The following is a 27013-nucleotide window of genomic DNA, read 5'->3' as shown; positions in this document are numbered from 1 at the left end:
CGTCGGCAAAGCACCGGCAAAAGTAAGGACTACAAACCTTAAGCTTGACTACGAAATCTCTTGACCAGCTAAGGATCTGTCAATCCAAAATGGAAAGAATAAGGCCCAGCGAAAGAGTAAGAAATGAAGACATCCGAAACCGTACTCGAATGATTGACGTGATAGATAGAACCAAAAGACAAAAATGGAATTGGGCAGGACATATTTCAAGACTACAGAATCAAAGATGGACAAAATTGGCAAATAAATGGAGACCGGAAAGCAAGAGATCAACAGGCCGACCGAACAAGAGATGGAGCGACGATCTTTGCCTTACGAATGAGGCGAAAATCGAGGCCTATGGGCCGCTTTGGGAGATGCTTACGCCAAAAACTAATCTTGATATAGTCGAAAACTGTCATTGATGTTTTTGAAGTTTAGCCTCAAAATATCTAGATGCATGCTTTTGTCCATATTACCTTTGATAAAAAGCAGGTTTCCTACGGCAGCAGAATACGTACAACCCCACACCATAACATGCCCTCCACCGTGTTTCACTGTCCCACGTAAATTCTTCGGCTGGAGCTCCGTATTTGTCTGCCTCCAAACGTTCCCCTTACCATCCGATCCGCGAAGATTAAATTTACCTGAATCAGTAAATATTACTTCTTTTGCTTTACTGACCACTCGATTTTCACGGACATAACGTTCAATTATATGTTGCACTGCTGAAGAACTAATTTTTACCATTCCTGCAATATTTCGTTGGCTTTTTCCATCTTTAAAATGTTTAATTATTAGTTCGCGTTTTTCATTACTCGTACGGCGTCCCATTTTGAAAACACAAATTCGAAACATTTAATTATGCGATTGAAACACAAATGAAATTGAAAAGGAGCTGCTACTTCAATTTCGTTACTATAATTCAAATGAAATTGAAAAGGAGCTGCTACTTCAATTTCGTTACTATAATTTTATTATTATAAGCTTTTATTTGCCATTATTGATTTGTTTACATTTTCTTTTTCTTTTGAATTAATTACTATGTATATAAAATTTACATATTTTTTTTTTAATCAACTTTAATATGTGAACAAAGTTTAAATAAATAAATGGATGCGTGTCAAATTCTATGATCTGGCATAAGCCTCCTCCAATGTTGCCCAAAGATCTCTATCTTTTGCGTCATTGTACCAAATTTGGCTTTCTTTAAGCAAATCGTCTGCCCATCTTTTCTTCGGTCGTCTAATTGGTCTTCTGCTTTCTGGCGGTGTCCATTTTGTATGATTTTTGTCCATCTTTGGTCATGTATTCTTCTGCCCAATTCCATTTAATTAGTTTTGCTCGTTCAACCACGTCCGTTAAACCAGTTCTTCGTCTTATTTCTCTATTTCTCACTCTCTGGCTAATTCGTAGGTTAAGTAGTTTTCTTTCCATCTTCATAAGTCATAACAGGTAGAATAGTAGAGTCTAGTATATATTTTCGTGTTTCGTCCCTTAGATTCGATTGTAATATTTGTTTTAGACTCCAAAATTGTTTTTAACTATTGGTAATGCGTCTAGAAACTTCTTTTTTCTCTTGGTTAATGAACGACTTAGTCTGTCCTAGATAAGTATAGCCTTTTACATATTCTATGTGTTCGTTATCCAGCAATATGTCATCTTCAATATGGTCAGTCATTATCTTAGTTTTTGACTTATTCATATGAAGTCCAACTTTCTTGCATTCATTTGTCAATTCTATGAGCATATTTTGTATTTGTCCGGAAGTTGATGAAATGAGAACTATTTCATCAGCGAATCTAAGGTAGCTCAAATATTGTCCCCAAATATTTATTCCATATCTATTGACCGAGTTTAGTTTCTTGAATATTTCTTCCAGTACGGCAAAGAATAATGGTGTTAACATTCGATCTCCCTGTCTTACGCCTCTCTGTATTTTTATTTCTCTTCCTATTCTTTCGGTTTTTATTTTCGCCACGCTGTCTGTATGTATATTTTTCAACGTCCTTATAAAGATAGAATGAATTCCTTGGTTTGTCAGAGCTGTCCATATTACGTCATGTCCTACTGAGTCAAATGCTTTACTGAAGTCAATATATAAAAGATACAAAGGATTTTCAAATTCGTTAGTTTTTTTAATTAGTTGGTTCATTGTTTTTAGATGGTCTGTTGTTGAAAAATCTTCTCGGAATCCTGCTTGTTCCCTTGGCTGATTTCTGTTTAATGTGTCCTTAATTTTTGTGTACATTACTTTGGAGAACATTTTATATATCATAGAAATGTTGCTTATTGGTATGTAGTTATTTAAGCCATCTTTATTTCCTTTTTTGTGGATAAGCGTAATTGTAGCTTGTTTCCATTGTTTTTGAATCTGCTGTGTTATAAGTTTGTCATTAAAAATCGTGGTAAAGACTGTAGAAATTGGTTGTTTTCCATATTTGAGCATTTCTGTTACAATACCATCATTTCCTGTACACTTATCTGTCTTAAGATCGTCAATTGCTTGTTCAATATCTGTTTTTGTAAAAAGTGTAACAGTATTTAAGTTGGAGTAACTGTCCGCCATCGATATATTATCATCTTTTATTTCTTTTGTCGATTTGACAAGTTCTTCGAAAAACTTGGTAGCAGACTCATTTATATCTCTCCTATTAACAGCGTTGTTATTTTTGTTCTTAATGGATGTTATCCATTTTTTCCATTGTCAAGAAATGATTTTGTCTTTTTAAAAGATTGTGTGTTGCTTAATATCTCTTTTATCATTGTTTCGTTATATGTTTGGATATCATTTTTCGCATCTTCTTTTATGGTTTTCCGAAGGTATTTTAGTTAATTTTTGTTGTTGTCCTTGTTTCGTAGGTTATCTTTTCTGGTTATCAGCGCTTTAGTGTCATTTGTTAATTTATCAGGTTTTGTAGTAACAGCAGGAATGATTGAAACTTTCACCGAGTTCTTTATTATCTTTTCTAATGAATCATAGGTATTTTGAAAATGTTCGTTTATTCTATTTGTAGTTATATTAAGTCTTATTTCTTTCTTAAGCATGTCATTATATTTTTCAATATTTTCGGTTGGTAAACGGTGATTTTTTAAGAGCTTGAGAGCTTTTACAAAAAAAAACGCATACAATTTGCAAAATCTCATCTATTCTTTATTTGAAACGTTAGATTGGTCCATGACATTTACTTTTTGAAGATAATTTCATTTAAATGTTGACCGCGGCTGCGTCTTAGGTGGTCCATTCGGAAAGTCCAATTTTGGGTAACTTTTTCGAGCATTTCGGCCGGAATAGCCCGAATTTCTTCGGAAATGTTGTCTTCCAAAGCTGGAATAGTTGCTGGGTTTTTTGTGAAGACTTTAGACTTTACGTAGCCCCACAAAAAATAGTCTAAAGGCGTCAAATCGCATGATCTTGGTGGCCAACTTACCGGTCCATTCCTTGAGATGAATTGTTCTCCGAAGTTTTCCCTCAAAATGGCCATAGAATCGCGAGCTGTGTGGCATGTAGCGCCATCTTTTTGAAACCACATGTCAACCAAGTTCTGTTCTTCCATTTTTGGCAACAAAAAGTTTGTTAGCATTGAACGATAGCGATCGCCATTCACCGTAACGTTGCGTCCAACAGCATCTTTGAAAAAATACGGTCCAACGATTCCACCAGCGTACAAACCACACCAAACAGTGAATTTTTCGGGATGCATGGGCAGTTCTTGAACGGCTTCTGGTTGCTCTTGACTCCAAATGCGGCAATTTTGCTTATTTACGTAGCCATTCAACCAGAAATGAGCCTCATCGCTGAACAAAATTTGTCGATAAAAAAGCGGATTTTCTGCCAACTTTTCTAGGGCCCATTCACTGAAAATTCGACGTTGTGGCAGATCGTCCGGCTTCAGTTCTTGCACGAGCTGTATTTTATACACCAAGATCTTTGCGTAAAATCTTCCATGTGGTCGAATAACACAAACCCAATTGCTGCGAACGGCGACGAATCGACATTTCACGGTCTTCAGCAACACTCTCAGAAACAGACGCAATATTCTCTTCTGTACGCACTGTACGCATTCGTGTGGTTGGTTTAATGTCCAATAAAGTAAACTGAGTGTGAAACTTGGTCACAATCGCATTAATTGTTTGCTCACTTGGTCGATTATGTAGACCATAAATCGGACGTAAAGCGCGAAACACATTTCGAACCGAACACTGATTTTGGTAATAAAACTCAATGATTTGCAAGCGTTGCTCGTTAGTAAGTCTATTCATGAAATGTCAAAGCATACTGAGCATCTTTCTCTTTGACACCATGTCTGAAATCCCGCGTGATCTGTCAAATACTAATGCATAAAAATCCTAACCTCAAAAAAATCACCCTTTATTATTCTAGGAATACTGAGTGCTTGTTTGTTTCTTTTCTGCGTATTATGGTCCACTTTTATTTTTGCTCTTACTAGCCTATGGTCGCTATCAAATTTAAAATTGTTCAATACGGAGATGTCGTTAATAGTTTTGAGTTTATTTGTTAGAACTAAGTCAATTTCGTTCTTTGTTATCCCATTCGGGTGAATCCAGTTCCAGTTCCATTTCCGTGTTTCTCTCTTTTAAGAAAGAATTTGCAAATCTGAGATTCATCTCTTCCAGCCACTTTATAAGAGAGTCTCCTCTTTTGTTTCTTCGTCCGTATTTAAATGGTCCCATTACTTCTTCATCGTTGTCAATCTGTTTCCCTAACTTGGCGTTGAAATCTCCTATAACATGCATTATCTCCCTTTTTGTTTCATTATATACTTTGTCCAATAAATTGTAGAAGTTCAAAATTTCTTCGTCAGTTGCTGTTTTGGTCGGGGCATAAACCTGAATTATCGTTATTTTTGTGATTTGTATTTTTAAACATAGGCTGCATATCCTTTCACTAAAAAATCGTACATTTATTATTCTGTCTTTTAAACTCTTTTTGATGAGAAATCCAACTCCATGCAAGCTTTTAGTCTCACCAATGTAACAAATATATCATTCTGGTTTTCAATTATGTCCAAAAATTCTTAGCTCGGATAGTCCCAGTATATCCCGCTTGATAGTTGATAATGCTAGTCTTAGTTCTGATTATTTTGCTTCTGTAGATAATGTTCTTACATTGTATATACAAATGTCTAGAGTGTTTTTGGATTGGCCTTGGTTTGATGGGTAGTTTGGAGGGAATTGGCTGTCCTTCCCCACGATGGCTAATCGGCTTGGGGTAGAGTCCTTATTATTCAAAATTTACTTCTTTTGTTGCTAGTTGTTGCGTTGTTCACTGTTCATATTATTAATTTCTTTTTGGTTTAATTGTAGACATCTATGCTAGGTCTTATTTTGTCTTCTTTATTACCTAGATGTCTTGCAAAATCGATTTCAAAATATTCAGTTTTTATTTCGAGAATAGTGTTTAAAAGGTGTAAAATGGTGTCTACTAATTCTTCGTTGCTTTTTTCGGTTTCTTTTATATTGCAAATAAAAAGATTTTTTCTCTTTATACATCTCTCTAAATATTTTCTTTTCTTTTCTAGGTGTTCCTGTTTCTCTTCAATTGTGTTGTTTCTGTCTATTATTAAGTTTATTTTTTGTTCTAAGGTTTCAGTTTGTTCTTTAATTTCTTTCCTTATATTTGTCCCAAGGTTTTCAATAGCATTCAAAAGTTTGTTCAATTTATTGTCGACTTGACTCTTCTCCATATTGGTCTTTTTAGTTCAGGACGCTACTGTTTTTTCAGATGTGAGTGTGGTGTCAGAAGCCTATGTCAAAAGTGAAGAGTTTTTGGATATTTGTGTGGTTTATATATGTTGTATTTTTGTGTGCTAATTTCTAATACTTTAAATAATAGTAGTATAGCAGTTTTTATTTTAATTAATTTCTATATAATAATAAAATGTAATTGTTTGCAGTTTATATAAAATCGAGTTTGTTTTTACTCACCTCGGCTGTGCCTTCAAAGACAGGAGGGAATATTTTTTGTTAATTTAAGAGAGATAAAAACTCTCTTAAACAGCACTTACAACGGGCTATAAACAAAACGGATATGTTTTTATTTAAACTTTTTATTTTCTTTGGTGTTGTGTTATGTTGTTTTTCGTATGTAATGCAACACTCAGTGATTAAATTTCAGTTTGTTTCCTTCTTATTTTGTTTTTTTTTTTCTTTAAGAGCACTTTATAGACACGTCCTTTCACAACGACATTAGAACAACAAAGTCAATACAGTATACATTTCACCGGTTAAACTGAGTGCATCATTTTACCTAAGACATTGTTTCCAAAAACAAAATAATTATGACTGGTTAAGCTATTAAAAATTTATAAATTCTTCATTTTTCGTTAAAACCATCATTGAAATAAACCTAATAAATAATATAACGTATGGTTTTTAATTTTCAAGCGGTTCTCTTGTTATTTAAGTTTTTCAGCAAAGAAATTGAGTGCATCATTTTGGCTGGGAGCCACTGTACTTCTTGTGTTTCATTTCCTAAATCACAGTTATGATAAGACTTTTCAAAATACCACATAGTTGCAATTCAAATTATTACCAGAGCGCCTTATTCTCATTTATTTGTTTGAGATGCAATGATTTATAATTTATAATGAGATGTAGGTACATACATGTATTTTAAAATGAAATTATCCTGTGCAATCTTTTCTTTATTTGCATAAAAGGATTCATAAAAACGACGAATATCTTGAATGGAAATGTTAGTGCATTTAAGATTTTTCTTCTTGTGAGTGCAACCAGGCACTGTTTAAAGTTTCTTCAGCAAATACCTAAGCAAAAATGATATAAACTTGATAAATTGATGCTTGAAAATCTCACCTTTCCTTCCTTAGCTGTTCCCTTTTCCAAGAGCTTTTATTAATCACTTTTTTTTGCCCCTACCTTCAGACAAAACTGGGAAAGAATGATTATCCATCTTAAATCGATCTTATTATCAAAAGAATGTATTTTTGTCTGAGCACAACGGTAAACAAATGATAGAGAAGAACTGTTTTGAAAACAATTCCTACTGCGATGTACCTATATGAAACGTTGTGCTGCAAACGTCAAAGTGGGCATGGATAGTTTTGAATACAATACCTACTGCGATGGATATGAAACGTTGTGCTGCAAACGTCAAAGTGGATATGGATAGTTTTGAAACCAAACATGATTTCCAACTAGAGTTTTCAAAGGGATTTAACATTTGAATTTTAATATGTTCAATACTGCCAACCCTTCAAATATACATTTAAAACTCAATTTTTAAAAAAGTGGACATAACGAGTTTTGCTTCTCACCTACTCATATAAAAACAATAATAAATTCAGCAAGTACCCTCTATAAGCCATAATAAGATTTTTCCATTTTACACAAAACGAAATTTTTGGATGACGAGTTTTGGTTCTCACCTACTCATATTTAAAACTTGATTTTTAAAATTATTTTGAAAGTATGCAACAATATTTAATCATTTTATTTGTCTACAAGAAAAGAAGCATTTTAGGTGTGTGATATACAAAATAAGAACAGGGTGTTCTGACGATGATCAAACCAAGAATTCCTTTTTTATTATCTGTTGGTTCTGTTAACACTTTCATCATATAATTCCTATTGCAAAACTAGCTATAAATAAAAGGCCAAAGCATCTTACTCTTCTATATAAAAAAAATTTATTAATCTTACATTACATAATTGAATTATGTTGTATATGTGCAATGTGCATATATAAAAAAAATCTGTAGTTTTAGTTTGGATCCTCAAGATATCAGTTTCTTCCTAGTACCATTGCCAAAAGTGCCATTCTTACGTACATTCCATATTCAGCTTGTCTAAAGTACGCCGCTCTAGGATCTGAATCGAACTCCTTACTTATTTCAAATACTCTAGGAAGAGGATGCATAACAATCATACGTCTATTAGCCTCTGTCATTAGTTTTGGAGTAACAACGAAATGGCCACAACACTGAAAATTAAATGAAAATACATGAACTTAATTATATCCCTCTACATTAATATTACAAAAAACATTACATTATTATAATCCTTTTCCGAAGCAAAACGTTCCTTCTGTATTCTCGTCATATAGAGCACGTCTGTAGTTGGCAGTGCAGATTCAATAGAACTGTATGTCTTTTGATTGATACCCTTCGAGCTGACGTAGCGCATTATACGATCTGGCATGCCTAGATTATCGGGGCTTACGTATTGCAAGGTTACATTGTAGAGAGTTAGAAGACGTGCTAGAGAATGCACGGTCCTGCCGTGTTTCAAATCACCAACCATCGTTATTGTCAGACCATTAACCGTACCGATTTCCTCACGAATGGTGAAAATATCCAAAAGGGCTTGGGTGGGATGCTCTCCTACACCATCGCCAGCGTTTATCAGGGCTTTGCGGCAGTGTTGTGCTGCCCTCTATCAGAAAAAAATTGTTACTTTTATTTTTCATGTCATTCAAGAATATAAAAAGCAAACTTACAGACACAGCACCTGGTTCAGGATGTCTTAAGACAATGACGTCGGAATAACCTGCCATCACCGCAACGCTGTCTTCTAAAGTCTCACCCTTCTTAACCGAAGAGCTCGTCTCGTCCATGTAGATTACCCGTCCACCGAGTCTCTGCATAGCTGCGGCAAAGCTGCAAGATGTCCTCGTACTGACTTCATAGAATACAGAAGCCATAATTTTGCCTTTTAGTATGTCATCCAATGGACGATCCTTTGTAACGCGACCTTTGAATATCTGAGCTAGGTTGAAAATATCATTCAGTTGCTCCTTGTTGAACATATCTACAGTGAGAATGTGTTTTCCCAGAAGCCCATGCGCAGTAGGGTTTGCTGTTGCGCTGCTAGTCTTTTGAATGAGTTCCTTAAGAGTTGTATTGCCAATGGAATCGTAACGAACTCGAGCAATCGGCGATATAGGTCTCAAGAAGTTAGGATCGCCCGCAAAGTGAACGGCTAGTTTTGGTACCGGGTCGGGAAGGAGTTTAGAAAATGCTTCATTTGTTTGAAGATCGGATACGTAGTCTGAGCTTCTATTCAATATGTCTGTTTTCGCTAGGCAGTCGATTGCTTCGGTAGATTGGTTGTAGTCCAGTGATTCAATTGATTGATTAAGTAGCGATTTTCTAGTGTATTGTGTTCGAACATTGATACCAAAACCGGGTGGAACAAGCACTTCTCCATCAATGAAGGCTACTTCACCTCGAAGAACAACTCTGTGCACACGGCCTTTCACTTTTGTCCCATCGAATGGCGTCCATTTGGCCTTGGAATGCATTTTCTCTTTGCGAATTGTCCATTCTTCATCTAAATCAACCTCGACATAAGTATTTGGCTGCTCTGGGAGATTGAATATTCTCTTCGGATTGCGATAAAACTTGTTCTTGATGTCCTCCAGCGTCAGGCGTTCCTCATTGACAGCCTTTAAAAGAAGAGGTAATATTGTCTCCAAGCCCGTGAAGCCTGGTGGAGGCTTTTCGGAGTTTTTCTCCTCAATTGTATGTGGAGCATGATCGGTGGCAAACACATCAATGTATTCCATATTATCCCACAAAGCTTGCTGATCTTCAGGGGAGCAGAGAACTGGTCTAACTTCAGCACGTCCTGCGCCAATTGTCTCGATATCATCTGTTGAAAGGAATAGATGGTGCGGACACACTTCACAGGTCACTCGAATGCCCTTCTCTTTAGCGGCCCTGATAATCATGATCTCCTCCTTGCGGGCTATGTGACAGATGTGAATGGACCGATCCATCATGTGTGCAAGAAGAATAACAGCCGCCATGGTTTGCTTCTCGGCGTGACAAACTATCGGGCAGCGTTTTGGCCAACTCTGAAAGTGTTTCTCCCACACGGTCATATCGGTCATCTTCAATGTGCTAAAAGTATCATTGAGGTACATTTTCAAGCCAGCTGCCTGAGGAGCTATTTCACTAAGCTGACCCCAGTTGCTGTCCGATGCTCCAATATACAAAGCATAATCACATCGTGCTCCAACTCTAGCAAGATCTTGAAACAAATTAAACGTAGTCCGATCTGTTATTGAGGGTGTGGTATTTGGCATGGCACAAATCATAGTAACACCACCGGCAAGAGCTGCAGCCGTTCCGGTTGAAAAATCTTCTTTGTGGGTGGCACCTGGCTCACGCAGATGGGTATGGACGTCAATGAAACCAGGCAATGTGACCATTCGGCGTGAAGTCATACAATCGGTGTGGGTTTTCATGATCGGTGCACGACCAATTCGACGCATAGCTTCAACAAGAAGTTTAGTGCATTTTACATCCGTTACCAAAGAGATCGAATAGTCGACAGCTAGACGTCGAGTACGATAACCATGGGTCATGAATGATGAGACACTAAATAAAAAAAAATACGGTTAAAATTAACCTAGTGTTTTATTATGTTCAAATTACCGTCTTGCACCACCTCCACGCATTGGAAGATTAATTACCATATCAAACTGCTTGTTCGCCAAAAACTCAGCCAAGTGACGCAGCTCGCCACTGGCATCTTCAGGGGCCACCTTATCGAAAGTCCATTGCACCGATTCAACCTGAAAAATATTTATTATTAAATTGTTTTTCTAGAAAATTATTAAAAAAATTGAAACAATTTGTTTGACTATAATGAAATTCTAATTTTTTGGACTATCTTTGAAAAAATATTGTTTTTTTTTTTAATGAAAAATTTATATATAAATCAAATTTATCAGTGGTACCGGAGGGAAATTTCACCATATTGATTTTTTGTTATTTATTTGATACTCGAAACTAAATTTAGTTTTTGTATTTATTTGTTTATGAATCTTTTAATGTCCAAGTATGTACTATCATACAAGAAAACATAAATTACCACTAATAATAAAGAAATAGAAGTAACGGAAGTGAAGAATTGTTAAGGATGTTCTTCTACACAGTGCTATTTCTTCACTCGCCATTGCCTGGACACTATTAGAACCCTACTGACCTATTTATCTCAAGAATTTTATTAAATAAGTTCATAAACATGGACAAATTCTCACTTTTGCGGAGTTTTCTATTATAATGACTAATTAAAAGATAAAACATTTTATTAACTGACCTAAGAAGTGTCTTTTACTACACTTTTATAGTTCTTCTTACTAGCTTTATTATGTCCTCAATAAACGTATTAGTTTGGACAATAATCAGAGTCAAACACTTCTTATATTTATAACTAAATAATGTAAACAAATTATTGGTGAGTAAAATTAAAAGTGTTCTGCAGTTATCATCTTTGATGCGTTTTCATTTTTTGATAAGAACACACTTCGTTGATGGCTGGTATTTTATCAACGAGATATAAAGTACGTGGTTAAGGTGGTGCACCTATATATACGAATGTATATTTTTTTAATTTCAATTATTTATTGAACTAGTTACTTTTTTTTCATTCGACCATTCTCAATGAAACAATTATAATAAACATATCAAATAAGTTGCATTCGCGGCAATCAAAAACAGTGTTTTGTATTCATTATTTGATAATGGCCTTTGTTATCGGGCTTGTAATCAAAAGTGTCATAATTTTATCAATAATTATAGTTAACAAAAAATGATGTGTTCTTACTGCTTTGAAACAGTGATATCAGAGAACTCTTATGAAGAGCACCAACTCAGCGGAGCGAAAAATAAAAAATAATTTCGCAAGCGAACTTTAAAATTAGTCGTGAAAAAATCCCCTTAAACGGTTGTTGCATATTATATTACGGAGAACCGGTTTGACTCGAAACTTTAAATTACACCCAGAGCGATGGGTAGCTCAAAGTCCAAAATAGGTACACCAAAAAATCCTCTACAAGAATTGCAGTTAAAAGAAATTTTGCGCGAACAGAAAATCAAGAAAAGAGAAAAACAGCAAAAGGCTCTTCGAAAAATTCAAGAAAAAAATATTAAAAAACAACAGAAACATCAAAAACACAATCAAAATACAAAAAACGATCGGGAAATTTCGGAGTCTCAACAAAGTTATCAGCTAAATCAACAGGAGTATGAGTTAAAAATCGAACAGAGCCTAAAACATCAATTGGATAATGATCTTTGTGTGTTTATTTTAAATCAGATGGCGTTTACGTTGCAATTCTTCGGGAACTTTGAACGGTAAGTTGGATACATATATCCCCTGTGGTAATGAACTTTCATAGTTGACAATGAACAAACAAACCTTGAAGAATAATTCTTTTGCAAAGAGTAATGTTATGTGTGATTCACATTAATTAAACGAGAAAATATCAGTGACAAATATTCAATAAACGTTTTTATTAATAACCAACAAGGTATTGACAATGTTAAGATAAAAATTGACAACAACTCTACTAGAATCAGGTTGTTTTTAATTAGTTGACGACAATCAAGTTTGTGTTATAACCGTCACAATATCAAACAGAATTATTGAATGTTTGTTTTTTCATCGTCAACCAAGTCTCGAGTGCTTCACTTAAAATTCAATGTTTTATATTCTTCCATTGAATGAATTCATTAAGAATTACATACATAAATATATGATTCAACTTATGGGCATTTGGTTTCAAGTACTTAGTTTTCCTTTAAAACTTCAATAAGTTACTCTGAAAAATATTTTTGAGTGAACAGGGTAAGCTATCCAGCGACCAATATTCTTAAAGGAGATCTTGAAATTTCAAAGTTCTTAATGATTGTGTTGGCTAACTCTTAAAATCCAATTAATGCCTATTTCCCAAAAACTTGCAGAAAATATTAAATTGTCATTTTCAAGCCATTTAAATTTCGCAAATGAATCTTAAAGATTAAGCATTCTGCTTCTCTTATTAGTAAAGAAATGCGATGTTGAACAAACAATAATAAAAGAGTTTGTCTTAACAATTCTGAAATATGGTAACACATTAAATTTTCTATAAGTTTCTACCAACATTGGAAACACTTTTACCACTCCGTGTCAGAGGTTGCAAGCAAGTTGCTTGGAAGTTCTTAAACACTAAGGTAGGGAACATAAAGACCAGCGTATGTGTAAACATGTCTTAGTTAGAAATCATCCATCATAAATTTTGCATATCCTCTAATGGGAAGTTATTTTTTGAGAAAAAACTATTTTGCAGGAAACTAATTAAAAACAATCAGAAAAATCAAACAAATTTCATATTAATCTTTGAAAACGACAATTTTAAATTTGTCGTTCGGATTTGGCATAAAAACTGTAGGTCCCCCTCATCTCTGAAATGATTCGCACACAGGAATTGTTGAGAGTTGTAAATCACTAGGCCCTAGTTCTGTCCACCTATTATTTGTAATTATTTGCCTGCCGATTTTTCAACTTCCTGATCACACTTTTGAAGTGAAGTGTTTATAACATATATGCATACATAGATAAAAGACATTTTCGTTTCATTGCATACAATGTTTTTTGTAAGATATCATTTGATTTGTGTTTATACTAATGTCTTTGAAGTTATAAATAAAATAATTGAAGATAAGGACAAATTGTGTTTTGATTGAAGAAAAAACTCTTAACATTGAAGTACTTGCATGATATTGACATTAAACAAGTAATGAAATCAAAGTGTGTTTCTAAAGACAAATAACAATATTATATTTGTATGTAAGTCAATGCCGGATGTATTTTTTTTTTTCTAAAGTAAAGAGTGTGAAATTTTACTTGACAATCAAATATGTTGACTTTGGAAAGTGTTCGTCTCAATTTACGTACGGTTCGAATTTGCCGCAAGGCTAACTTAACAAGCATCTGTAAAATTTGTAATAGTAGTTGTTTACCTTTTTAAAGAAATGCTGCATTTAATAATTTAACAAAAAATAAACATAGACAAATTGAAGGACACTTTACCTATCTATCAAAATACTAATTTCTGATATTCTCAACTTACTTAACCAAAATTCGTTTTCTAATACTTATAGAGAAATATCAGCAGCTTACGAGTATCTTTGGAAGCAAATGGAAAATAATCTCAATCAGCAATTCGAAGAACATTCTGTTCTTATGTCGAATGCTTTGGACGCAGCTGTGGAAAAACGTGTGAGATATAAACCAATGTAATCAATAAGCCTGTACAATTAAAGCAATTAATCTACGTCCCAATAACATTTACAAATTACTCTTTAAAGGCATGGCCCAGAAAAATACTCCTTTCAACCTTTGCAACCCCAAACTATGTACGTTGTGTTCGAAAACATAGATATTGCCCGACCAAATGAAGCTAACTACGACTCTCTATCTCCAATTTGCAAGGTTGACATGGAAACGGATTTTTACAAAACAACTCCATGTAGCGCTGAATACGCTTCGATTCTCAAAAGTACCAAATGGAAGGGTTATGTGCGGCTGATGCTTCGAAATCCACACCTCGGAAATGCTAACGGCGTCGTTGTTCGGCCAAAGTCAATAGCAACTTCTGATGAAGGCATTTATTTTGCTTCTGAGAGTACGATATCATCGTCAAGCGTTAGACGACGTGATGGATTTCGTTATTCCAACAGTAGTGGATACAATTCTGGTCCTGAGTATGACTATGCTTACATCACTCATCTAAATTCACATCATCCTCTGACAGAATTAGCAATGACAAACATCCAGGTTGACACAAAAATTTTGCCCGAACCTTGTGTTGCTAATTTTCATGATTTCATTGAAATTCCAGATGAGGATGAGGAAGATGAAGAAGATGAGGAGGCACTGGAAGAAGGGTTAGATTTTGATGAAGATTTTCATCTGAAACACTTTTCCAAATTCAACTATCCACCAGTCAAGTATTTGAACTCAAAAGAATTCATGAGATACTTTGCGGAATTGCTTCGTCGAAAACTTGCCCCAAAACTTGGTCTCAGTGAAGATGAGTTCGTGAATGGAACATACAGAGGTGCTTCAATACACACGAAGAGCTATGAAATTATTCCGGCCATTCATGTAGCTCACAATGCCCAGAATTGGCCTGACTGTGCTTTTCAATTTAAACGACGTGAGCGTCCAACTCGAACGAACCCTTTGACGAAAAAACACTTTCAATGGCCAACTCCAGAGATGATTAAACGAGTTGAGACTTTTGGCTTTCATGTCATTCCAATGGGACACGCTCCCAAAAGGCAAAGAAATCCGTATCGAGAAATCGAGTGGAAAATTATATTTCCGAAAGCGGAACGGTTTCTAGAAACAACCCTAACCAGCACCCAAATAAAAGTCTTCATGATTGCTAAAGCACTTGTGAAAGCTTTTGTGGAACAGCACGAGAAGGATAACACGTTGATGTTTACCATGGATCATCTTAGGACACATTTATTCTGGGAATGCGAAAAAAACTACGTGACCTGGCCAGAGGAATTTCTGGGAGGCGTGCTTATTCGTTTCATTAAGGCCTTTATGACTCGCCTGCGGGAAAAGTGTCTTCCGGACTTTTTCATTCAAGAGAGAAATCTTTTCGAGAGCATTCCCGAGTACTCATTGGTTCGTCTACACAGTGCATTGGCAGAGATAATATCCAATCCGGTTATGCATGTGATGATAGCTTTAAGAAACCTTTATCTTGTAGATGACTTTATACCGAAAATGGACTACAAGAAAATCTACAACAATTTGATCGAATGTAACTATTTGAAGTTGAAGAACCTGTCGAAGAATTCTAAGATTGTTCCCCTACTAGAAGGCATGAAAGCAGATCTATCTGGTATGCTTGAAGAAACAACTGATGTTCATGGATTGATTGGCTTCGCCCAGCAGAAGGAAAAGATCAAAGGACCCATGAGACGACGAACTCTGATGATGAAGCAGAGCATTGAGATGAGACGCAGAAAAGAATTTGAAAGGAACAGAAAATCAGTGGATTCGATTGATTTAGAGGTAAGTTCTTCATATATTTCTTGAGAAACAATAACTTAAGTATTCTTTTCTCCAGTTTGTCTTTACCAAAAACTTCAAAGATTCTGACAAAAAAAAAGATTACAACCAGGGCATTGAGAATCTTCGCCGAACTAACATTCTCGAGATAATTCTGGACAATTTGATTGCGATGGGCGAGACTTATACAAAATCAAAGGAGTACCGTTCAATTTACCTAGCTAGAATATATCTTAATCAGGCTAAGAGACTTTGTAAGTTCTACAGTGGCTATGGTTGTGATATGGGTGCCATTGAATATATATCCAAGATTCAAACAATCGAATCCCAGATCGCTATACTTAGCAACACAGAGTCAAATATTCCACCACCAGCATTGCCCATTCGTACGAGTCTTGAGCCTTTAAGTTCATTTCGTCCACCTTATATGGATTCTCCTAAAGTTAAGGAATCAAGGTCAGATGTTTACTTATGTCAAAGTTCCTTGTCTCAGCTAGAGTCAACCAAATATGAAAGGGAAGGAAGACCCTCGATCAAATTTGCAAATCCCATAGAAGAAAATCCTCCAAAGCAGCACATAACGATAAAGGCTGATATTCATGAAAATGATTCCAATTTGATTGGGTACAGGGAACCTAGAAGGTCAATTAAATTTTACGATGAGGCTGCAAGTCCAACGTTTATATTTCAATTTGATGAGAATGATTGGCTGCAGAGGCAATCATCCGTTGATACGGAAAAACCAAGCAAAAGAAACTCAGAAATAAGGATACACAAGCCGAGCTTGAAACCTCCTCAGTTCAAAAAGAAGCCAAGATATCCGAGTTCCTCGTCATCGGATACGGATACTGATAGTGAAGAAGCTCAAAGGCCTCCGTCGTTCAACAAATTTGACAACAATAGTCTAATAGTCCCTACGACATCAGTTCCATTCAGACGTACAGATAGTATACAGACTCCTGGCCTACCACCTACGACAATTGAATCCATCAAGTTTAAAAGACAGCAACATCAGTATTCTCCTCGATCCAAATTGAATCCAACTAAAAAGGAAAGTCTACTTAGTGCTGAGGCATTGAATACCAAATTAAATGAAGTCAATTTCATTCCAAATACTCCAACAACAATACTCCGATTTGAAAATGGCATAGCTGATTATCAGCTTCAACATTCACCTAAAAGAATTTCCCGATTATCATCTTACTCAATGGATTCTCCAGCTGTTTTCGAAAAACGTCGTACTCAGTTATCATTGAAAAACACTGAAAGTATTATCTTAGTGAATGGTGTCAATGACACTGAAACATCAGAATTATAGAATTCTTATTAATTTATAATACAAATAAATCAAAGAACTACTATCAGCAATAAGATTGGGTGATTTTAACAAATTGTATAAATATAAAAATAGAGTTAAGAAAAATACGTACATATGTACTCGTATGTATGTACAGTATAAAAATAAAAATATTGTTTTGAATCGCCGACTTTTGTGTTAATTAGATTTTAATAGCTTTTTGATTGCAGATACTTGTTTAATCGATAACTTATCTTATCGAGAACACATTTTATTAGACGCGTGCTTATTCACCACAAGTACAAGTTTATGTACTTTTTAAATAATTTCAAATCACTTTGATTCTTAAAAAATATCCAAAAATCGTAAATTCTATGATGCGTATGAAGTACAATAAACTTTAAAATTAACTAAAACCAACTCACATCGACACCATGCTCGGCATAAAAGTCTCCAGTTCCCATTGAGGCATACAACTTATATCCCATCTTTGCAAGATCTCGTATGGATGGCAAGAGTTCCATCTTATGCTAAAAACAAAATATAAACTTAAATAAATGTTGTTTTAAATTGAACATTTTTTACTAACTTTAAAGCTACCAATTGACAAGAGAATGGCTTTCTTTGGTATTTGGAATCCAGTGGACATCATAGCTTTCAAATAAGCCTCATAGCGATTGTCACCGAAACAAGCCACTTCTCCAGTCGATGCCATTTCAACTCCCAACTGAACATCAGCTCCAGCAAGACGTGCAAAACTAAATTGTGGTACTTTGACCCCGACTTTGCCAGCACCATGCAGAACCTCGACAGGATCCACACTCATGCCAATGATGGCTCGAGTTGCGGTCGCCACGAAATCGTGGTTGAGAGTCTTGGAAACGAATGGGAATGACCGTGATACTCTGACATTACACTCGATCACTTTTAGCTCGTTGTTCTTGGCTATGAGCTGCATGTTAAAGGGACCAGTTACATCGAGTAGCGATGCCAAATCCCTTGTGATACGTTTTATATTCTCCAATGTCTCTGGATTCAAATCTTGTGGTGGTGTTACCAAAGTTGCATCACCTGAATGCACTCCAGCATTTTCAACATGTTCCGAAACAGCCATACAGAGGATTTCTCCATCAGCCGCAACTGCATCAACATCGATTTCCTTGGCTTCGGTCAAGAACTTCGATATCACAACTGGATGCTCTTTGCTGACCAAAGAAGCAGCATTAAGGTAAGTCTCTAAATCTTGATTGGAGTAAGCTACATTCATAGCTGCTCCGGAAAGTACATAGGATGGTCTGACCAAGCATGGGTAGCCAACTTCCTCGCAGAAATCAATGGCCGATTGAAGATTTGTAAGCTCCTTCCAACGGGGCTGTAGTATACCTTTTCGGTCTAACATCCGCGAGAATTTGAAGCGATTCTCTGCACTATCAATTGATTCGGGAGATGTTCCCAGCACCTTCGCTTGCTGTCGGTGCAAATCCATTGCTATGTTATTTGGCAATTGTCCGCCCATCGAAACAATGATTCCATCTGATTTTTCCATTTCATACACGTCCATTACCACTTCGAAAGATATTTCTTCAAAGTACAGACGATCACACATATCGTAGTCCGTAGAAACGGTCTCTGGATTGTAGTTGATCATAACTGTAGACTTTCCCAGCTTTCTCAGCTCTCTCAAACACCCAACAGCACACCAATCGAACTCGACTGAAGATCCAATTCTGTACACCCCGGATCCGACAACAATTGTAAAGTTCCCAGGAAAATCTAAATCGTTCTCGGAAGCGTTGTAGGTAAGATAGAGATAGTTTGTGGCAGCTGGCCACTCTCCAGCAACAGTATCGATCTGCTTCACAAACGGAACAATACCCATTTCCTGCCGCTGTCGACGGACGGCCAGTTCCGTGCTCTTTGTTGCCGCTGCAATCTGTTTGTCCGAATAGCCCATCTTTTTGGCCTGAATGATAAGGTCATGAGTGAGATGGGCTCCATTGGCTTCAAGGAGTTCCTGAAATTCAATTATATTTTGCATCTTGCTCAAAAACCAACGATCAATTTTTGTAAGATCATGAAGCCTATCAATCGTATATTTGGCCTTAAGAGCAGCAGCGAGAACAAATGGTCGTTTGTCAGTCGGCTCGGTGAGTTCCTCATCTTTCACCGGCTGCAGATAGGGATCGAAGCCATTAACATTTCCATCCACCATTCGAAGCGCCTTCTGGAATGCCTCCTCAAAGTTTCGACCAATTGCCATCACCTCACCAACACTCTTCATTGAACTACCAATGTTCTTGCTGACCCGAATGAACTTTGCCAAATCCCAACGAGGAATCTTTACAACACAATAATCTAAACTTGGTTCGAAACACGCTGTTGTTACTCCAGTCACAGAGTTCTTTATGCTCGGGAGGGCTACACCCAAGGAGAGTTTTGCAGCCACATACGCCAAAGGGTATCCGGTGGCCTTACTGGCCAAGGCAGAACTTCTTGACAACCTGGCGTTGACCTCGATGATGTAGTACTGCTCGGAGAAGGGATTCAAGGCGTACTGAATATTGCACTCACCGACAACTCCAAAGTGCCGGATGACCTTTATTGCTGTAGTTCGCAGCATGTTGTATTCTTTATTCGAAAGAGTCTGTGATGGCGCAACTACGATACTTTCTCCAGTATGAATTCCCAAAGGATCAAGATTCTCCATATTACAAACAGTGATGCAGTTATCGAAAGCGTCCCTAACTACCTCGTATTCCACTTCCTTCCAACCCTTAAGAGATTTGTCGATGATCAATTGGCTCGAGTGCGCCAAAGCTTGTTCAGCAAGGTTTCTCAACTCTTCCTTGTTGTTGGCAAACCCTGATCCCAATCCACCGAGTGAGAAAGCAGCTCGTGCCATCACTGGGTACCCCAGAGAATCAGCAGCAGCTAAGGCTTCTTCTACTGAATAGGCAATTTCAGATGGTGCAACTTTCTCGCCAATTTCGTTGACGCGATCCGCAAATATTTTTCGATCCTCAGTTTCTATGATAGATTTTATTGGAGTTCCCAAAATTTTGACATTGTATCGCTCGAATACACCAGCTCGCTCGAGCTCTACACCACAATTTAGAGCCGTCTGGCCTCCAAACGTCAATAAAACACCATTAGGCCTTTCTGCCTTTATAACCTGTTCAACGTATTCCGGTGTCAATGGAAGGAAGTAGCACTTGTCGGCTAGTCCCTTGGAGGTCTGCACGGTAGCAATGTTCGGATTGATTAAGATTGTTTGAATTTTCTCCTCTTTCATCGCCTTAATAGCTTGCGATCCCGAGTAGTCGAATTCTCCAGCTTGACCAATTGATAAACCACCTGACCCAAGAATCAGAACTTTTCTTGGGCGTTCCTCCAAAATGGAATCGGGTGTTGGCACGTATGTTAGCCTCTCAATCAGCTGCTCACGAAGACTTTTACCGGGGTGGTTCACATTGCGAACAGCGTCTAGAAAAACATCAAAAAGCATTTCCAAGTCCTCAGGACCAGCAGTGTGTTCAGGATGAAATTGAACTGAGAAGTATGGCTTATCCTTGTGAATAATACCCTCGTTGGTATGATCGTTGGCATTTGTGAAAAGGGGTTCCCAATCAAAAGGTAAGGTCTTGGTGTCCACAGCGTAACCATGGTTTTGGGAAGTCATAAAACACCGTCCAGTTCCTTTATGAACACAAGGCAGATTGTGTCCACGGTTACCGTATTTCATTTTGAAGGTCTTACACCCAGCTGCGGTAGACAGCAACTGATGTCCCAGACATATTCCAAATATTGGACGTCTTCCATTTTTAAGAACCTTCTTCACCTGAGCAACTGTATCTTTGCACACAACTGGATCACCAGGACCGTTGCTTAAAAACAAACCATCAAAATCGTTTTCGTCCAGTTCATGATTCCATGGAACCAATTCCACTCGAGCTCCACGTTCCACAAAACATCTTATCTGATTTAATTTCAGTCCACAATCGATTGCGCATATTCTTGGTGAACCTGACTCATTGAAGACCACTGGACTTTTCACAGAACACTCGGCCACAAGGTTTCTCTCATTGGGATCTTCGAATTGAAGATTTTCAGGGTTGGCAGGGATTTCATATACAATGCGACCCAAAATCGAACCATGCTCCCGGATTTTCTTAGTCAAAGCACGCGTATCGATGTCACTGATTCCGGGAATGCCTTCGCTTTCCATCCATTTGGAAAGTGTCTGCTTTGCTCGCCAATGAGATGGAGTCTCGCAAATTTCTCCAACAACCAATGCAGATATAGATATTCCGGCAGTCCATTCAAAATGTTTCAGGAGACCTTGATCATCAACTTCTCTTGTATCGGGAACACCGTAGTTTCCCACAAGTGGATATGTAAGAACAAGAATCTGACCACGATACGAGCGATCAGTCATCGACTCAGGATACCCAACCATACCAGTTTGGAAGACAACTTCTCCATCTCGTTCTTGACGACTGCCAAATGATCGTCCTGGCAGGACGGTTGAGTCCTGTAGAACAAGGTAGCAATCGTATGTCATTGTGCTTATTTATCGGCTAGAAAGAAAATGAAGCTTAAATATATTAAATATTATAAAAGAAACTATTAGAGATGCATTTAATTTTTAACAGTATGTATTTTAGGCTAAAATACATAAATCAATGACATCTTGAGGTTGCCATAATGGCATATTTTAATCTTCTTCAACAAATACAGTTCTAGTAAAGTCTATTCATCAATGATTTTTTTTTACAGACGCGTTTTTTGATTTTTCGTTAGAAACTGGAGTAAATAATTTATTAATTTATGAATTAATACATTAAATTTATTTGTTTTATTAATTAATAAATTTAAATATTTATGAAACGTGCATTTGAAGCTGATTCTAATGACAACAAGATTTTCCTACAAATAGTTATATGTACTTGTTACATAAATTGTGTATAGCTTGTTTTCTAAGTTTAATCAACACATACGATTACATATATATATATTTCAAGTACGAACTATTATTAGTATTGATTCCGACATTATATTGAGCTTAGAAAAAATTGGTTCCTGCCTAAGATTCGTATCGTCTTTTTGTAAAAAGATTATATGTAAGGATGTATTCGAGATTTTAAATCAATATATTTTTATAAAAAAATACTATAAATAAGTATTTTAGGACATAAACATAAACAAAGTTTTTTCATCTTTGGGATGTAGTAGTAGTAGTAGAAGTAGTATCTTCTTTTTTTTTCTGAAGATATTTAAATTAAAATTAAATTTTTGTTAGCTTTTAGTATTTCTTGTTTTAGTTAATATTTTTTTTTCTCAATCGGTAATAGTTTTACAAAATTTAATTATATAATTTTTTTATTAAGATACTTAAGTCTAAAATATATATTTCAAGAGGCCGGTATTTGCTATCAGTAAAATCCATCCGTAAAATTTGAAACAGAAGGAATATGAAATGTTTTATTGATGAGCGTTTATAGCAATCAGTAAATTTACGTCATTAAATGTTGTTTTCTTCTGATATTAACATCGAGCTTTGCGCCTCAGACAATTTGTTTACTGCTGCTTTCATCAGTAAAATTTTAAGTGATGTGTTCGGAACAGTTAAAAATTGGAACAACAACAGTAAAACTAAATGGAATTTTTTGTGGCTTTTGGCAGTCAGCTGTTCAGTAAAATGAAATTTCATCATTGAAAAAATTAAAATGGATTTAAAGATTAAAAACAACTTTAAATGCATTGTTTCTTTTTGAAAAAAAAATACTTGAATACAGGATTCATCTTATTGCATCAATCTTTTGCTAGAAATAAATCTGTAACACGTTCAAAAACTAAAAACAAAAATTTTACTGATGGAATTTAATGGAAGCTATAAGTTTTTTATTTTGCACTTTTTCGTTTTTTGTAAGCAAAAATTGACAATTTTGTTCGCAAAAATTACATAACAATATGTCGTGCAGAATCAAATAATTTTGAACTAAATACTCTAATTTGTTCTAGAGGAATTCTAATCGAAAGTAATTCTTAGAAAATTGGTGGGAGGTTTTTATTTTGTATTAAAAACTGTCAATTGGATTTCATTAGAATCATTACATAATATTGGTGACAATATTTTTTATAAACTAAACAGAATTAATTATTCCCGAGATACTTGAGTCGAAAACTATTGTTATTAGTTTTCAATTTTATTTTGGAAGGTTTTTATTTTACGAGTAGCATTCATTTCAGAAAATTTTCAATGTCATTTTTTTTTAGTTTATCAAATAAAAGTTACAACTTTATTAATAAGATAAACTATTTTAAAGCTTTTATCTTTTTTTCCAAAATTTATTTCATCCTATTTGTTTAGTAGTAATTTTGAAGGTTTTTATTTGAAAACAAATCTGTCAATTCGATTTTTTTTTAAACTTTACCAGGGGCCTTACTCTGTAATGCGTTTCGAAAGCAAATATTTTCGAAAACGAATATTTTGTACTCTCTATTTCTAATGTGGATAAGAAATCTAATACTTACGGAATGACAAATCGGCATTCGGATTTTTCGTACCTGGCAATACGTTTCAGCAATGGTGCATACCAAACAAAAGCAATTTGGAAATTATGGTGGAATTCGTATAACTTGAAGGAAAAAAAATATACCTTGGCAAAAGACAAATTTCAACACAAAAAACGAAGTGACTATGAAAAAAGTCAGCTTAAACTTTCTAAGCTTGAATTAAAAAAAGATGTGGCAATTGCAAAACAGTGAAGTATAAAAAGTCATTACGATAATATTCTCAAGTGATAATAATGGCTGAATATTAATTTTAATTTTTTCGTCGTCTTCTTTGTGATTTGTTTTAATTTTTTTGTATTTGTGCTTTGACAAATCTCATAAGAAATACTTCGAAACTCCGCAAATCTATTCGATAAATAGAAAAAGTACTAGACTATTATTTTATTCGATTGTTTGATTCGAACATTTTACAGAGTACGAATTCATTAACGAATCGAATATCAGATTCGAACCGGATTGGCTTTCGAAACGCTTTACAGTAGGGCTACAGATGTTTAAAACTTTATTTTTCAACACATAAAATCATTTTTGAACTAATAAAATTTTTTGTTCGAAGCATTTTTGATTTGAAAAATATTTGTATAGATTTAAAAAAATCGTTAGTAAATAGATTCTCTTTCAAAATTATACATATTTAGTATCACGTAAAGTAAACGCCCACTCAATTTTGTTGAGTGTTTTTTGCATCTTTCGGTGTTATTATGAATGTAAATGAAGTCAATGTCTTTACTGGTTTCTTATATATGGACGACGAAAAATTGTATCCCGAAAGCAGACATTACTCTAAAAATTTTGGTTTACATTGAAAGTTCCTTAAATTGTCAAAAAATGTCAAATTTTTCCATTCGACAAATCGGACTGAAATCAATAACTTCTTATGGGAAGTTAAAAACACAAAACAAGCTAATTTTTAGTGAACTTTTTTGCATTCAGAATTATTAAAAAAAAGCTATTTTTTATCTCATGATTAGATGTAGCACTAAATGTTTTATTTTTGTGTAGGTTAATATTTGTAACCCTTTACGTGATACTAAACTAAATTTGTGTACACTCAAGTTCCTTTCATTTATAATTGAAATCTTTTTTATCAATTTGTTTTCAAATAAAACACACTTTGCATGTGCGGTTTCAATACATTTTCCATTTTTAACTAAATAGTGTTATAAAAAAGGACGTTTTGAACTATTTTCGGAGATATATCAATACATGTAATGTATTAAGTCTCAACGGTATGTAATGGTTATGCAGACTAAAAATTCTTCTTAATTTAAGAGCAATAGACTAAGTACGTATAAATTTAAACAAAAACATTTTTAAAGTACGATTATCAAAAATTCATGGAAGATATAAAAACGATGATCTTTGAAAAATTTATTGTAAATGGGCATAAAATACGCTATACTTCGATATGTCTTATCAATCTTTATATTTATTTGTCTTTTAAATTAAAGAAAAAATAGTCTACTTTTATACGAAACGTTTTAGGTCACATTCTCTTTCATTGATTATGGGATGACAATTATATGTTTAACACATTTTTTTTTGAGTAGTTCAACAACCACCAAAAAAAAATAAACAAAACATAAATAAGAAAATAAACAATTGAAAGCACTTCCCTCCCAGAGAGGAGACCGGCAAAAAACCGGTGTTTTCATCTTTATTATGTACATTTTGTACGTACTAATACAAACAAACACGCAGTCAAAACAACTACCTCATAGGGTTCGGATTTGGTTAATAACACACAGAATATTAGTGAAATTGTATTTTTTTACATTTAAGAAAAATAATTTATTTTTACTTAATATCTTGAATATAATTTATGGCAGTATGGTTTCCTGTATCTGCTACATTTGATTGTTATTTTTTCGAATTTGAATTTAGAGTTTCCTAGATTATCAACTAAAGTGCAACGCTAAAACAAAAACATTTTACAACAATGCGACGAGTAATTGAATAAACGTATCATTAGGTTCAAATAGGCGTTGATTATTATGATAAGTTTCTGCGAAAAATTTGGGTTGACCTCCTTTTCAGTACTTTGGTTAAATCTACAGAACAAACAAACCTAAAGGGTTGATTATATTTTGTTTTCATTGCGGTTTCAAAATTTAAATATTTTGATATAAATTTTTTACTAAATTCGGTTTGAGGATAGGAACAAGGAGCACTGAACTAATGCTAATAGAAAAGGGCGTGTTGTAATTGTTTAAAACAATAAATCTCGTTTCTAATACGTTTGAATTCCGAGCCCTGTCACTACATTTTTTGACCTTTTTCTCTCTCAATAAATTGATTATATCAAGAAAAAAAGTGTTGACCTACAAGAGAACGGAGGGAAATTTCACATTTTTCTAATACTACTTGCGCCTTAAATGAAATATTTTTTCAGAACCGGTTGTTTTACGTGTATAGATATGTGAAGGTACATTATTTGAGTCGACCCTGATAAGGAGCAACACAAAATCAAAAGATCTAGGTACTCGTACATATGACTTTAATTTATTTTAAGTTATTAATTGAATCAACCGCTTCAAGAATCTAGAATCGTTTTAAAAAATATCTCGGTTTGTTCAAAATAAACTTGCTTTCTCTACGCATTTTTTATTCTAAATCTTATTTACATACAATAGTTAGGTACCTTTGATATGGATTTATTCCTATTTTATAGATTGATGCGCAGAAATAACACTTGTTCCTTTTTGTTAATTTAAACACTTAAACACGAATAGCACTTTAAATTGATATCAATTGAGATATATTTTAGTTATTTAACACTTCCAAAAAACTATTGGTTTATCTTGAGTAAAACAAGCTTTTTGTGACAAAAATATCAAAGAAAAAGACACCCACGTGGCTGTTGTATCTTTCCATAAACCAACCGTAATAAAAGAACGAACCTTCCTAATCGGCCGCTAGTAAACGACTGAAAATTAAAAGGGAACTGAGTGAGCTGCTGAAGAATCAAGTTGAAGTGTTAAATAGTAGAAATATAAGATTGTGAGAATTATTACTTGATACATAATACGTTACAACAACAAATAACAGGAAAAGCATGAAGTATGTATGTACATATCCATACTGTATATACGCGATAAACACAAGTTTGGAGTATAAGAGAATTGGCAGCTATTTACTTATAGTACAGAATGTAGAGTTGGATGTCATGAATTAAACTGTAAATGATACTATTGACTGGTGCATCCCTGAGACTAACTTTCATCAATTATTTAAACAATATACCTTTTTTTTTGTTTACTTGAAATCAAACAGGGTAAATTAATGTTTATCAAATGAAGCAATCATAAAGGAAACCAA

At 34.9% G+C, this 27013-nt stretch overlaps 2 protein-coding genes across 2 annotated transcripts; one reads left to right on the top strand and one right to left on the bottom strand.

Annotated features, from left to right (window-relative positions):
* Nucleotides 1-7632: 7632 nt before the first annotated feature.
* LOC129948181 (CAD protein) lies at nt 7633-26628 on the bottom strand. Its single transcript, XM_056059060.1, has 7 exons — nt 26337-26628; nt 17709-21696; nt 17545-17649; nt 10401-10540; nt 8459-10343; nt 8011-8394; nt 7633-7942 (listed from the first exon to the last, which is right to left on the bottom strand). Exons 2-7 carry the CDS (start codon nt 21678-21680, stop codon nt 7745-7747), a joined length of 6684 nt encoding a protein of 2227 aa, XP_055915035.1. The 5' UTR covers nt 21681-21696; nt 26337-26628; the 3' UTR covers nt 7633-7744.
* LOC129948182 (uncharacterized) lies at nt 11560-17599 on the top strand. The gene is made up of 4 exons (XM_056059061.1): nt 11560-12104; nt 13893-14027; nt 14100-15825; nt 15881-17599. The coding sequence occupies exons 1-4, from the start codon at nt 11758-11760 to the stop codon at nt 17138-17140; spliced, it is 3468 nt and encodes a 1155-aa protein (XP_055915036.1). The 5' UTR covers nt 11560-11757; the 3' UTR covers nt 17141-17599.
* Nucleotides 26629-27013: the final 385 nt, after the last annotated feature.

This window comes from Eupeodes corollae, chromosome 2 (genome assembly GCF_945859685.1).
Source record: "Eupeodes corollae chromosome 2, idEupCoro1.1, whole genome shotgun sequence".
NCBI lineage: Eukaryota > Metazoa > Arthropoda > Insecta > Diptera > Syrphidae > Eupeodes > Eupeodes corollae.
The sequence above is the reverse complement of the archived record's forward strand: the minus strand, read 5'-3'. Positions and strand labels throughout refer to the sequence as shown.

What these genes read in the sequence shown, in the direction of transcription:
- LOC129948182 (XM_056059061.1), top strand. Translation starts at nt 11,758, where the DNA reads ATGGGTAGCTCAAAGTCCAAAATAGGTACACCAAAAAATCCTCTACAA. An exon ending in TTCTTCGGGAACTTTGAACG is followed by an intron (nt 12,105 to 13,892) that starts GTAAGTTGGATA and finishes TAATACTTATAG; the next exon opens with AGAAATATCAGCAGCTTACG. An exon ending in TGGATTCGATTGATTTAGAG is followed by an intron (nt 15,826 to 15,880) that starts GTAAGTTCTTCA and finishes TCTTTTCTCCAG; the next exon opens with TTTGTCTTTACCAAAAACTT.
- LOC129948181 (XM_056059060.1), bottom strand. Translation starts at nt 21,680, where the DNA reads ATGACATACGATTGCTACCTTGTTCTACAGGACTCAACCGTCCTGCCA. An exon ending in TGTCAATTGGTAGCTTTAAA is followed by an intron (nt 17,650 to 17,708) that starts GTTAGTAAAAAA and finishes TTTTGTTTTTAG; the next exon opens with CATAAGATGGAACTCTTGCC. An exon ending in CGGAAAAGGATTATAATAAT is followed by an intron (nt 7,943 to 8,010) that starts GTAATGTTTTTT and finishes TTTAATTTTCAG; the next exon opens with TGTTGTGGCCATTTCGTTGT.